This window comes from Clinocottus analis, unplaced genomic scaffold (assembly GCF_023055335.1).
Source record: "Clinocottus analis isolate CAN_PGR_092001 unplaced genomic scaffold, fCliAna1.0.p SCAF_12, whole genome shotgun sequence".
NCBI lineage: Eukaryota > Metazoa > Chordata > Actinopteri > Perciformes > Cottidae > Clinocottus > Clinocottus analis.
Window position 1 is genome coordinate 11,803,240 of NW_027175843.1, and position 14,738 is coordinate 11,817,977.

Here is a 14,738-nt window from a genome sequence, read left to right on the forward strand (position 1 = left end):
TAAATCCTCCCCTGAAAAGACACTCAAATAGGAGCTGAACAATGTACATTTTCTGGAGGAACTTGGACGTAACATTTGCCTTTTACAAAAACACTATTAGCTTGAGACCAGCTGAAGGCAACAAGGTACACAATATGTAGGTTGAGCAATATAACAACGACAATATTTTGCAGGTCCCTTATGCCCACTTTTTGCTTTAATAAGCCATGGAGACATCAGGTGTTAAATTGTTTAATCTTTCAGTAGTATATGAAATCCATTTGTTTGTGGGCTTGGAAGATTACCATTGAGAAAGTAATTACATTATAACAGGTGCCATTATCATCATTTATCTTTCTGACATTTAAAGACTCACTAAATGCCAAACTGTTCCTCAGAGACAGGAGCTTGATCCTATGTGATGTTCAAACACTTTTAATTACAGGATCTTTAAATTATAATAGTGTCCATCTGCAAACTCAGAAAGCATAAAAGAAGCATGTGAATTATCGTGGGCTTAATTTTGACAAAATAATAAATATGATGCCGCAAACCTGAAATGTTTAGTTCCATTTTATTTGAGAAATCTGCCTAAACAAGTAAACAAGTGATCATGTTAATCCCATGACATTGGACACACAAGGGTCCTGTTGCGAGCCATAAATGTTCATGAGTACAATTGGCTAATGTTCATCAATACACCTGCTGAGAGGGAGGTCTGTGTGTGTGTGTGTGTGTGTGTGTGTGTGTGTGTGTGTGTGTGTGTGTGTGTGTGTGTGTGTGTGTGTGTGTGTGGATAGGTAGGGAGAATGGAGTAAGTTAAAGAGAGCGAAGATAACAGAATTAAACAGCTATAGAAAAGGGGGGTTGGCGGGTCTCTCGAGGTCCCCACACCCGAGCTCACCCTGCTGCCAGGCACGCTACACACACCAGAGACCTTATTTACCCAGCAGCCCCGAAGAGGCCTGGGCCCCAGATCTTATTTACTCAGAGCCTAGGCAACCATCAGGTGCTGAGGGGATCTGGCCAGCAGCAAAAGCAAATACCCCAGATCAAAACCAACCATGGAGGAAGAAAGGGGCGCTCAGCCAAAGTCCTGGTCAAGCACTAATGTTTACTCTAAGGTTTGAAGGGCTATGGATGGCTCCATTTGAAGAACTCAAGTTGAAACCCCCACCCTGCACCCCTGTACAAAAGTAAAGGAAAATCTGATGGCTACCACTGTCTCATATCCATATGTCTAGAGTACCTACGGTAATGTGGACTTCTCTCGTCTTTTAAACCAGCACTGCCACCGGTCTTCAGGATCAGACATAGTGTCGGGGGAAAGAGAGATGAAGACGGAAAAAAAGCCCAGCTAATGACTAGCTCTTATGCATCAGTGCACTTACTAATGAGCTTCCAGGGAGAGGCTGGCAGAGCCAGAGCGAAGGCTGAGCCGGGATGTGAGAGGCCTGGGCCATCACTTCCCCGCTGTGATCCCTGCCTTCCCCCTCACAAGGAGCCTCGGCTCCCAGCCACTAATGAGTGTTAGAGGAAGAGTCCAAGCTCCCCTCCACCTGCCAGCCTTCAGAGCCCAGGCTGCTGCAAGACAGTAGGGGTCAGACGCATTCCTGAGCTCTTAATAATTTACATCATATTGATTTCCTCACTGTTCGACACTCTCACCTGCATGGGCTCTCACTCCCACTTTCCCTCTCCCTGAAATAAGCACATTCCACTAGTGAGGGGAGTTAGAATGGTACAAACGCATGTAACTTTGCCCTGTCTCCAAACCAGATAAATACAACATTCAATTTAATAGATTGTGGACAATGTCTGTGTCAGTGGGGACAGTGGGCACTCTGTGTATGTCGACTACTGGAGCATGGACTTTGAAAATGTAAAACTCAGATTGTATTCATCGTTACAGATTAGGTCTGCTGCTCATATACCATTTTGCTTAATGGAAGTCCAAAAATATCTTCAACTTTCTTTGACATGCTTAAAACAAATGGCACCAATTATTCCTAATTTGCATGCTGTACCATACCAAATATGAATTTAAAAAAGGACGGACTTCTGAACAAAGAAGTTATCAAAACTAAAAAGGGGGATCCAAATCAAAAGGTACAAAAATGCAAAAAATTTAAATAAATTATGCAGTTTGCATTCTGCTTAACCTCTAATCAGACTGAGAGAAGAGGACATTAGTATTCTCCCTTTGTCAATATGATGATCTGTATACTCAATCCTTTAAATATTAATCAGCTTAGAACATAGAGTTCTCCTTACTCTGATTCATAATTCAAATGATATGAATGTTACATAGATATGGCACCATTTCCCCCCTCACAAGAACAACTTTCTATCACAAGTGCGACACTTAAGAATGACTTTTAACACTGTCCACCTTTCTTCATTGGAGAGGCAACTTCAAAGTATACTTAATTTACTCCCGAACACGGATTTCTCCCTCTGAATCTATCCAACTAGGAAGAGTTTACATCACATTGACACAATTATTTACCAGTTTTTAGCTGTATTTGAAATTCATGTAGTTATCTATCTATCTATCTATCTATCTATCTATCTATCTATCTATCTATCTATCTATCTATCTATCTATCTATCTATCTATCTATCTATCTATCTATCTGTCTGTCTGTCTATCTGTCTGTCTGTCTATCTGTCTGTCTATCTGTCTGTCTGTCTGTCTGTCTGTCTGTCTATCTATCTATCTATCCATCTATCGACCATCCATCCATCTATTACGTCTATTATCTATTACCCTATTATATATATATATATATATATATATATATATATATATATATATATATATATATATATATATATATATATATATATATATATATATATATTCATGCATCTATCTATCTAAGCACATATTTTGCTAGGTCATGTCTCTGGCTCTCTCTGTAGTTCTCACCCTGCCTCTGGGCAAGACTTGGCAAGTTTATTCCTCTATTAATTCCCAGTGTGATAATCCAGCACACAACTGGCCACAGGTTTGGTCCCTCCAGTCAGGTCACACTGTGAGTTAGTCTGACACTAATAACCTCACGCTTGAAATGAGTGTGAGCTGAGACCAGACTGTTTGTTTCATGATTCGTAGCCTCTTTCGTACATATTGAAACCATGTCAAAAAAGCTTGGTGGAGTTTGTAGGATATATTTTGGAAATATCCCAATTCATAGACCAAAACATCATTAAAAATGTCACACAATTAATCATTTAACTACACACAAACAAAAAAAACAGGTTGATAAGCTGTAGACGCTGAGTTTTTAGTTATAGCTTGGTCAATACTGCCCTCTCCTGTTTAACATGATTTCAGCCAGCACAGAAGTGACTAAAACTTACATGACTAACCGCAACAATTTGTCATCATTATTTTCGATTGAAGGTGAGCTTCAGATGGCATGGGAGGCATTAAAGTACATCAAAGTTTATTTAATTAGTGCATGTTCCCAGACATCCCAAACATTTCCAGCTAAGAAAACAAAACATAGAACAATTGATTAAACACAACAAATGTTTATTCAATCACTTTTTTTGATGGACAACATCAACTTCTGACAGTAATAACTTTCATTCATTTTCTGAAGCAGAAATTGCTAAAACACACACACACACACACACACACACACACACACACACACACACACAACAACAACAACAACAACAACAACATAATAATAATAGTAGTATATATATATATATATATATATATATATATATATATATATATATATATATATATATATATATATATATATATATATATATATACAATTTGGTTATTGTAGAATCATGCTGTTTTTCTTTCTGTTTTCCTGTTTATTATGTATATTCATTTTGTTTTTTAGATAAAGGTAGTGATGGATAAGATAGTAGGCCATCTTTATTTTCAGTGTTGTTGATAGCATATGTTCATTTTGCTGCACTATCTGATCATGGGTATAATGGTTACATATAACAGTTTAACTGTTTCCACGTTTGAAATCATCCTTTTGTTTCTGAATGCATTCGAACATTAAAGACCCAGTTCAGTTCATCACCGCAGGTTCAGAAAAGTATTCAGTGCTGCACCAACTTAGCATGAGTGTTTGATATTATTCGGTGCTGGGTGTTTCCTCATGTTTACTCCAACGTGGTTACACAAGGGCGATGTGTATTCAGCCGGGTTTTGGATGGAGGTCATATGCTTGCTTCATGTGTTGTGAGTGGTTTAAACAAGAGGCCAGGATAGACGGCAGGATAGGAAATGTCACATCCAATACATCTGCATGTGACTTGTAGTAGCAACCACATGATGTCAGCACAGAGCCATTTATTAATGCAACTCTTTATTTCCTGGGTTTGGCAGAAAATGTCTTTGTAATTGGGAAAAAAAACATTTTGAAGATTCACTGTTGTTTAATGTGAAGCGTCACTAGTAATAGGAAGACATTATATACATATATATATATATATATATATATATATATATATATATATATATATATATATATATATATATAGATATATATAGATATATGTATTTATGTGTGTAAAATCCTACCTTTGGGGTATATATGTAATAATTTATATTTCCAGGTGTCAACGACCTGCTTTATAAATTATAGATTTGAACCAACACAACATTGCAGCGCTATTGCATTGCATTTGTTTGCATTCTGCCTTATAACACTGTATGCTTTGAAAAGGTGAAGGCTCATTACAGATAATTGCCTCTGCATCATCGATCCCACAGTGGTTGATAGCGAAGATCAGAGCGACGTCACAAGGGAATATTCATAATAAGAAATGCTGAGACAGGCTGTATTGCTGTGTAAAAACAATCTCCTTTGAGTAATAAAACTAACAAGCAAGATTCAAAAGCTCATGTTCCCTGCTTCAGTCTTAATGAGTTATGACAGTTACATAAGCATTTGCTAGTGGTGGTTGCCATATATTGTGGGAGTACATGTAGTTGTCTATTTTAATGACAGTACAGACCAGCTCCTAAACTTAATACTTTGTATTCTAATATAAATTCTTAAGTGTGTCTCATGAATAGTCACTGCTGGGTGAGTAGACTGTTTTGTGATGCAAGGTCACATCTGTTTTAACTAGTTGGGATGTGGAGAAGGACTTTTGATTGGCTGCCCTCCAGAGAGACAAAGCTGTGGAGTCAGACTACTGAGTGAGGGTCCCTCAAGTGAACTGTGCCCCCCGCCACACACACACACACACACACACACACACACCCCGACCCCCCGCCACCCTTGTTGTTAAGTACGCAGTGACATGAAGGGTGACTGAACATATTTAAAGCTCGATCAATGATATAAATATGATGATATAAAATAAATTAGCCATCTCAACCTGTTGCTTATAACACAAAGTCAGATCCTAACGTGGTTCATCTTTTAGTGTTCACTTAATTCGAGGGAAAGAATACCATAAACAATGTTTATAAAGGTGGCCCACATCGTTAAGGGCCGAGGGGCAGTGGGATATCCACTGGGGCACACCAGTTTCCATGGTAACCTCACAGGGGATAACTGAAATGAGGTAATCACCCCATTGAGCCGATTGACTCGAGTGGTAATGAACTGCTCTTCCTAAACTTGGCAAGAGGATGCCAATAGCTGTGATTTACCGTATGTTCATGACATCTGTTTTTAGATCTCTGTGAGAGACTGGCAGACAATGACGCCACTCGTCCTTTAGGGATATATTATTAGATGATATATATCTGAAGCTGATACGGGTCATTTTCTGATCACAGACACGTTTCCATTTAATCTACACACAGCAGGAAACAAAGTGAGAGGGTTTAAAGCAGTACAGACATCGCCATATTTGTATTTTGTAAAGTCGATGAGTGGATCTGACACACCATCTGCTGCCAACACAAGTGTTATTAATATCAATGTATTAATGCTGCTAATGAGTTAGCTTTTCAGAAATATGTATTACTCGACTGTTCAACTTTCACTGACACAACAGTTGTTGTTTATTTCCGCTTCAATGATTCGTCTGCACATCAGAAGGTCATCAGAAGGTCATCAAAGTGATGTAGTGGAGTACTTTTTGTTAGCATCAGATTGAAATCGACAACATTTGAATTAATCATAAGGTAAATTGTAAGTGGGGGAAAGGCCAGTGACTGTGCCCTTTGTATGTCATCTGGCATTACACTGCACCTGAATAAATGATGTGTAAGGATGTTCCACTGTATCCTTGCAGAGTCATTTCCATTGGAAAAAGGGGGGTACTGCTTGTGACCTCATGAGGAAACTCCTTTCAGTAGAAAAATATGAAATGAATTAATGTCACCTCAACTTGTGTTACACACACCCTAATTATTTCAAACTGTGAGTGATGGTTGAAGATGATAGATGTAAGGCTGGTTTGATCCTCATTATCTTTTTTTCACATAATCTCAGAGAAATGATCCAAAATCTGAAATAGTATTTGCTACATGTTTACATGCTTGTATGCAATCTGTAGATTGTATTTTCCCCAAGCAGGATTTGTGTCAGCTTTATATCAACTAATTCTCCTTCCACTGCCAGTACGGCAAGCAACAATGGATGGCTGACCTACAGAAGGTTCCTGCTTGGTGATGAATCAGCAGTCACAGCTTGGACAAGGCAAATGGCAACGCAAGCCATGCGTGCAGCAGTTCACTGTCAGATTACTTTGTACCCTATTTGTGGGTGGCAACATATGGTGTTTGTGCCCGGAGACTGCAGCTGCATTCACACAGGGCGTTGCACTAGTTCCCTTACAGTGACACGGGGCCAGATGCTGCAATGTGTCTGACCCTTCAAATTAATGGAAACCTCTTTTAAAGCATGGACATTGTACTGAAGCTGAATGCAAATACATCTAATGCAATAACGGTGCAATGTTGTGTTGGTTCAAATCTCTAATACTTTCTCAAGCAGGTCGTAGACACATGAAGGCGGTTGAAAACAATCGATGAGAGAAGAAGAAGTTTTAATGAAGCGTTTTACATTATTGTCATGTGATTTTGAGAAACCTCTTCTCTTTCATGTTTTACTCTTTTAGATCAGTCTAACATTTTCAATAGTGCATAAGGGGCCAAGCACTGACCTCTGGCAGATTAAATGTTATTGTGGAGTCACACACTAAGCCCATTTTTTGCTCCATTTTTTTTTTCTTTTTCTCATTGAGGGCAGATGGGGGAGAATGTGTGCAGTGGCATATGGGGTAAGGCACAGCAGCAAAAGCAGCAATAACACTTTAGTGTTTTACACACTGGATTATTCTCCTATCTGGGGCCATAATGGTTTATATGGACAATGAGTAAGCCTGGCTACTGCGTTTCTTATGAGTGTATGGGCCGCAGAAGCAGAGAGAGTCGAAGGGGTGAGAAAGAGCAAAAGGGAGAGACAGGGAGAGAGCTATACTGCCGTGAGACCTGGATTAGGCTCTGGACAGTGAATGCTGCTGTGGCTGCTGCTGTTTTTCAGATTGCTCTAAATTCTCAGAGATTATGTGGAATGAATGAATGAATGACCAAATGAATGAAAAGCAGAGTGATTAGTAATGAGTAAAGAGTATGTTTAGATTCACTAGGTTTATGCATATTGTGAATATCAAGCTAAGGTGACAGAGCGATAGTATTTTTTACTGGAGCACAAGCGTCAGAGAAAGCTGTAATCTTGGGTGCAGCTGTCGATTTCTCACCGATACGGATCATAGACATTTTGTTGGAATGTGTGCTCTGTTTCATTTTTGATCGATGCACTTTTAATGAGGTTATCATTCGCGGTAAAGGTGCTCTTGAAACTGTGTGGACACGCATTGGCGAGTGGTGCTAGTAGAGCTGAGCAGAGACTGAGGTCCAATCCAATGTCCCCTGAAGGCCTTAAACGCTGGACCCGCAGGGATTTACTGACGTCACCTGGTCAATGGTTAGGTGTGAGCGTCTGTGAGGGCTTGAAATGGTGTGAACACGGGATGGGACAGCACCTGCAACACATTACGTTACCATGACAACATCAAACAATATCGTGTACAATAGTGTGTATTTATTTTACTCTTTCTACTCACTGAATTAAACATCTTCCAAGTTCTTTTCTCACAAGATGAGAGGTCATTGTAAATAATATATTTACTTGTTTTTGTCTAAACAGCTTCAATGACTAAATGATATGTTTGATGAATACATCTGTGAAATATAATCTGTGCTTTTATGTTCCATTTTTAATCCTTAATGTTTCTGAATAAATGTAGTTTGCCAAGCTGAACGCCCATGTGCCGTCCTCTTTGTTTACCTTTTTTTTTTTTTTTTACATCTCCATGCCTTCACTCGTAACCACATGTTCAACTTCACATTGCCTTGTATTGTGAAAAAGTGAAAAGTCTGCAGAAATGTGGGTTTACGGAAAGGGTTCATCGAGGGCTAACAATGTCTGCGAGAACCCTCAAACACTCCATGATTTGACAGTGGGACAGCCCTAAACCCTCATGGACTTTCCAGGATCGTGCCTCAAAATCCGCCGCAAGGACATAAATGTGGAGATTGGAATTAGGCCCCATTCTCAACACTCACAAAGACGCTTTCGAGTCCGTGAGGGTTTAGGACTGTCCCACTGTCAAATCGCAGCGTTTGAAGGGTCTCACGCTGCCATTTCAGTCCTTTATAAACACTTTCCGTAAGTCTGCGTTCCTGCAGTTTTTGTCCAAAAGAATTAGCCCCAATTCATAGTGTGACGTTACACAACGGGTTACCAGTGGAAACCTTAAAGCCGAAGACATACATTACATTTAAACCGAAACATTCATAATTACAGATGCGTACAGAAAAACACATGACAGAAGAACACAAGCGGTTATTAGATAGCTTTCATTTTGTAATTGAAGCTGTTTTGACAAAAAAAAAAAAAAGACAATTAACTGTCAACCTGTGAGGCAAGCCTGGAAAACATTGAAATCAGGGAGTAAAAGTATAAAATAAATACTCACAATTGAATATAGCAAGTTATGACCTCATCATGGTAATAGCATACCATGGTAATGCAAACATGTTCCTATAGAACGTTTTAATACAACCTGAAATTGACTATAATAGGAGATATTAAAGGCATTCATAGATCTTGTTTGAATAGCGCCTCATGAATAGAAATGGTGCAGCACTATGTTGTAAATGCTACGTGGTTTGGGTTTAAGGTTTTACTCACTCAATTTCATTCCTCATATTTGTGAAGTGCTGCCCAACCAGATAGCTGATCACAATGCGTAGCCCATTGACTGTAAATTGCACACCTGTAATTTCAGGTACAGTATGAAGCTGCCTCTAAACATTACATCATCCAATATACAACACTCACAAAAAAGCTAAATCTGCTCATAGAAATTAAGAAAGACAAATCATTTAACGTAAAATCAATAACTATTTTTGTCTTCACTACTTTTATTAATAAATATGTAAAAAAAAAAAAAAAAAGCTCTTGCAGAGTAAGATCTGTATTGTGCACAGTGTACTTCACTATGTGATGCAGATGCATTGTGAGGTGAGCGAGCATGCTGGAGTAGTTGCGCACTACAATGTGCTTTTACCCAAGGGCACACATCTCCATGGGATATAGTTTTCCCTGTGTGCAGCTCTCACTAAGTGTCACCCATTGCTACCCGACCAGTCAGCATTTATGCCAGTATTAATCAAGTATGTTTCTAGAAGTGGGATACACATCGCAATGATATTTCTTGCATTATGTAAATACTGTGAGGAATAGTCTGGACTCCAATTCCAAAAATAGACCAAATCAATCAATTCAATTATCATCCTAAAATGCTAAGCTAAACAAACAACAGAAAAAAAGCAAGTCATCACTTTATAAACCTAATTGTCTGTGAATAACGGCTGCTCTCCCTACCAAAAGGTTCAATTGTAGCTGTGTTGTGAGTAATAGAAACTGCAAATTGGCCTAATGCAACAGTGATTCAATAGAATACAGCAAACAAAGCACTGTGGTCTGGGGAGAAATGTGTTTCTGGCTACAAGAGGAAAAACACTCCAAAATGATCTTGCAAAAAATGCTATCCTAGCAGATTTTTAAAGTTTACCGGTGTAGTACAACACAAGTAAATAGATACCGCAACAAGTTTTTGCCCCAATCTCCTAAATGTAGGCCAGTAAAACTGAAGAGTAGAAAGATATCCTGGAGTGGTTTTAACACGCACCTGCAGATGCGCTTTCAGAAAGAGAAGAAGGCAACAAAGTATCATATTAGACCAGGTGCATGAGTATTGAACAATGGTGCCCCTTTTCATAATACCTGATGATATTTCATGTATATTAAAAAATACAATAAGGCATCAAAATATGGGTGGAAACTGGTTAAATACACAAGTCGTCTTCATATTAATGAAATATGTATGATCTCTGGATTTGGTCATGTTTGTACATGTGCATTCCTCCCATATTCTCTCTCACTATATAGGCCAGATGGGTGAAGAGCTCAAGCTCAAATAGTAGGACAGATGTTTCAAGACCCTTGAGGTTTTGCATTATGCATACATTTTGATTTCCACCTGGCTGATGGCAGGAGTTTTCGCGGATTGGACAAACCTTTATTTCTCTGGTTTACATGGACCATTCATGAAAATCAGTGCACATCAGTGAGGTAAACCAGCTTTCCCCCTGTTCTCAGAGGATACAGAGAGGGATATGTGTACTACAAGCAGCACCATGGACAGCATCTCATTCAAAGTCACCTCATGTTGATTTATATGGAAAAAGAATGGCTGTAAATGGTCATTGATTCATCCAATAAAATGGCAGAGTGGATGCCTAACAACCATTATTACAGATAGTCACAATAACTTTTAGTCTACTACATTGAACAGTATGCATAGAGCTTAACATAAGCAATATGTTTTGATATTTCTACCATTCAAATATTAAAGTGTTGTCAGGATTGACATTATCACCTGAATTGTCCAACCTTTTGCCACTGGTCTGCTGTTCTGCTTATTTTCTGAATTCAGTTTTAACAAAAAAGCATGATGGAAGTGGAGTGGAAAAAGTAAAGCAATGGATGCTGTGGGATGCAAGGAGCGATCAGATTAGAGGGCGTTAACATTATATTATGTCATGACACAGATTTATCCATAAGTCGACTATCTCAGAAATGCTTTTGCAAGATTTAGGGCTGACTTAAAACAGTAGATGGCATGTTAAGCTATTTTTGTGGAACATCTCACCAACTAAGTTATAAAAAAAAACATGTTTAAGTGTTCACTTGAACTTTATCTTATATTTACATTTCGGAACGAACTCTGCTTATTAGATATGAGAAGCTTGATACCCCTAGCAGTAACCAGTGATGGGCGTCAAACCCATGAAGTGTTGGTTTACACACTTGGAACAAGATTCCCTAGATGCTGCACCATTCTTTTAATATCTGAGAGGCTTAATACTATTCGTTCATTTACTATTGAACGATATACGTTACACAAAGCATGGCTCAATATAGAATAGTACAACTAAAGTTACAGCATATTCTTCAGTAAGGTTTTTGTTGGGAAATAAATGTAGACCAAAATTACAGACCAAAATTAAACCCTACACTTATCGCTTAGAAATAACGCTTGTGTATAAATATAACACCGGACTTCAAATACACTCACGAGAGCATGCTACAGGTTTAGCAGAGCTTTTATAGTATGAAACCACATGCGAACGATGTACTTCATCGATGTGCAATTGCGCTGTGTAGGATAATTGAAAATATACGTTTTTCAAGGAATTACATTGAATGGCATGACACGACTAATACACGCATATATTCCCTTAATGCTCATATAGTCTCGGTGCACGAGGTTAGGATTTATCTTTACGCGAGGTGCAGGGAACTAAGTCGCATGGGAGCAACGTACGTCACTCCTCTCGGCATATCAACCGCTGTCCGCTGCGTGCGCCCAGCACAGCACCACAGAGGACGTCGGGATCCCATCCCTCGTCAACGCGAAATGCTTTGCGAACAGAATATAACTCGAGCAATCCTCCCCGATTCCGTGCGTTTCGGCGAGGAGGCATTCACATGCGCAGGCATACGAGCGGGCTAAAGAACTCCGGAGAAGTGGGGAGGTAATTTTAGGTGGAGAGAGTGCCCGCGTCGAGCATGATCTATGGTAAGGAGAACATCACAAAGAGCCAACATCTGTAACTTTGGGATTCTCTTGTAAAGGCGCCTTTTTTTTTTTTTTTAACTGGAGATCCTGGGATATTCTTTGTGTAAACATGCCTGTGAGAAGAGGTCACGTTGCGCCACAAAACACATTCCTTGGAATGATTATTCGGAAATTCGAGGGAGAGAGTAAGTATCTTCTTGTTTTACAATTGATGCTACCTGACAAATGGAGTGTTTTGACAAGTTAACAACAAGGTCAGAAACGATGAATGTCATTTATGACCTTTGGTGTAGAAACAAATAATTCCCATTAAAAACATTTTATGAGAATACAAATGTTTTTTTTTTTTATGGTAATAAAATCCTTTTTTTTATTGGCATGACTTTCTATCATAAAAATGCAAACCAAAGACCTTGGCTGAATGTTGAGTTTTATGAGATTTGCTAAACAAATTCATCATTGCTTAATTTGTTATCCAGTGCCAGTGAACTTAATCAACTTCATGGCGGATTGCTTTTATATGTGAGCTGACACTATGTTGTAGGCTCTGATGTCAAACATGCCATACAAGTTCACAATGCATACTTTTTCTTTCCACGTAGACCGCAAATTTGTGATAGCCAACGCCAGAGTGGAGAACTGTGCAATTATCTACTGCAACGACGGCTTCTGTGAGATGACAGGCTTCTCTCGACCGGACATCATGCAGAAGCCATGCACCTGCGACTTCCTCCATGGAAACCTGTCGGACAAGGAGGCCATCGCCCAGGTGGCCCAGGCTGTGTTTGGGTCCGAGGAGCGCAAGGTGGAGATCACCTACTATCGTAAGGATGGTGAGTGAGTAACCTGGTGTGACAGTGTGGCTGTCGCAGAATGCCCGAAAGCCAAAAGAGTCTTTTGTAGCGTGTTGCTCCTGAGAAAGCACCGACTCCAACTCTTCACTATATGTCCATCACTCCCTGATGTGGCCTATCAGCCTGTTCCCAACCAGCCAGATTCAGTAACAACATGTATTTTAGATGCAGACATTACACCTGACAGAGGAATACGTAGTTGGCAGTTAGCTCTAAAATAACCCCTTTAAGCCAGAAATAGTATGTCACATGGTTGGTGAAAGTAAATAGATTCATATACCAGACTCACTTTGATCCTCATTGCAGGTTTATGAATAGATATTTGAAAGGAATATCCTCTTAAAGCAAAACATTGCCATATAATTTAAACAGAAAACAACAGATGCTACATATAACAGCCACCTACATGGTTTTGGTTGTGTGGTGTGAAAATGATGAGTTATTAGTTTTTGGTTGTATGCATTACAGAAGAGGTGTATAACATCGCTTTGACACCTGCCAGGATTCACAGCGTCACAGCTTCAAATTGATGGTGTGGACCTTTTAGTTTTGGATTGAACAGAAATAGGAGGAAGGAGTAGGTGATATGTCAAGGCATCCACAATTTGTGTGCTTTGATGGACAGAATGAGGGATGGCGATATGGGACAGAGCTCACCTGCTGTCTTGTAAAGTTCACAATGTTCTCTCACTATCGAAAAATATAGCGGCTTAACCCTTTTCCAATTTAAACACACTCAAAATGTATTTGGGATCCATGGCACATTTAGCCACATGGTCTTTCAGTCTCAGTAGATATGCACATCAATCCACTAATCTGTAAATTGCTGTTCATGTGGTAGAATACAGCATTGTCCGTTTTGCAAAAAACATGCTCTACCTTTAATGCTGAACTGGTGTTTGTCATTCATATTTTTTGCCAATCCTAGTCCCAGCATGAATGAGGCACTGGAGAGATAGAAATCCTCAGTCAGAGAGTATTATTATGATGTTACCACCCAGTGGCATAAATCCCAGGATTGACCATCACCTGCTCTGCTCTCACATGAGGTGTTTATGGTCGACGTGATATAGCTGTACAGAGCCAAACCAAAAAAACTCCTTTATAGAGCATCACGACAAGAACATGCATTTGTTCTTTTTATGGTGTGCTAGCGTGTGCACCAACATGCTAGCACAACATTTGTGTTTGTATGTGTCTTATTGTTAACGCATGTGTTGTACTCTGTGACTACTTCCAGCAAGTCGAAGCTGGAAAATAAGAGATGTAATATTTTATTTAATCATAAGGAGCCAGGACTTTAATTTTTAATTGTGAGTTTGATTAGATTCTAGGCCATGGATTCATGTTTGATCTACCATCAAAAGCCATGTACAATTTTTTGTTTGATGTTGGGTTTTTTTGCCAATCAGAAAGAAACTAAGAGCCAGCTGCTACACTACTAAAATAGATTGTTTCAGAAACCTGCAAGACAATTACACATAACACTCTAGGGTCTGTTTTGGAGGCATGAGCAGCATGAGTAGCTTGACAAGTAGGATTTTAAAGCAACTTCATTTAGTCTCCCATCTTATACCCATATGCTGCACTCCATCGAAGCATCATGTGCATGTAAGGTTTAAAGCTTCCGACAGAATCATTGCTCTGTCTCTTCACAATCTTCCCAGGTGTGCATCGCAGCTTCCAGACACAACTCTTAATACTCCTCGGAGGAATTTACAGGAGCTTGTGTGCTCATGAATA

General features: G+C 39.3%; 1 protein-coding gene across 1 annotated transcript in view; it reads left to right on the forward strand.

Moving 5' to 3' along the window:
- Positions 1-11,953: 11,953 nt before the first annotated feature.
- LOC137782790 (potassium voltage-gated channel subfamily H member 7-like) overlaps positions 11,954-14,738 on the forward strand; it is a 34,870-nt gene continuing 32,085 nt past the window's right edge. The window contains exons 1-2 of the mRNA XM_068572424.1: positions 11,954-12,326; positions 12,744-12,974. Coding sequence (XP_068428525.1) covers positions 12,251-12,326; positions 12,744-12,974 — 307 coding nt within the window. The 5' untranslated portion in view covers positions 11,954-12,250. The remainder of the gene's footprint in view (positions 12,327-12,743; positions 12,975-14,738) is intronic.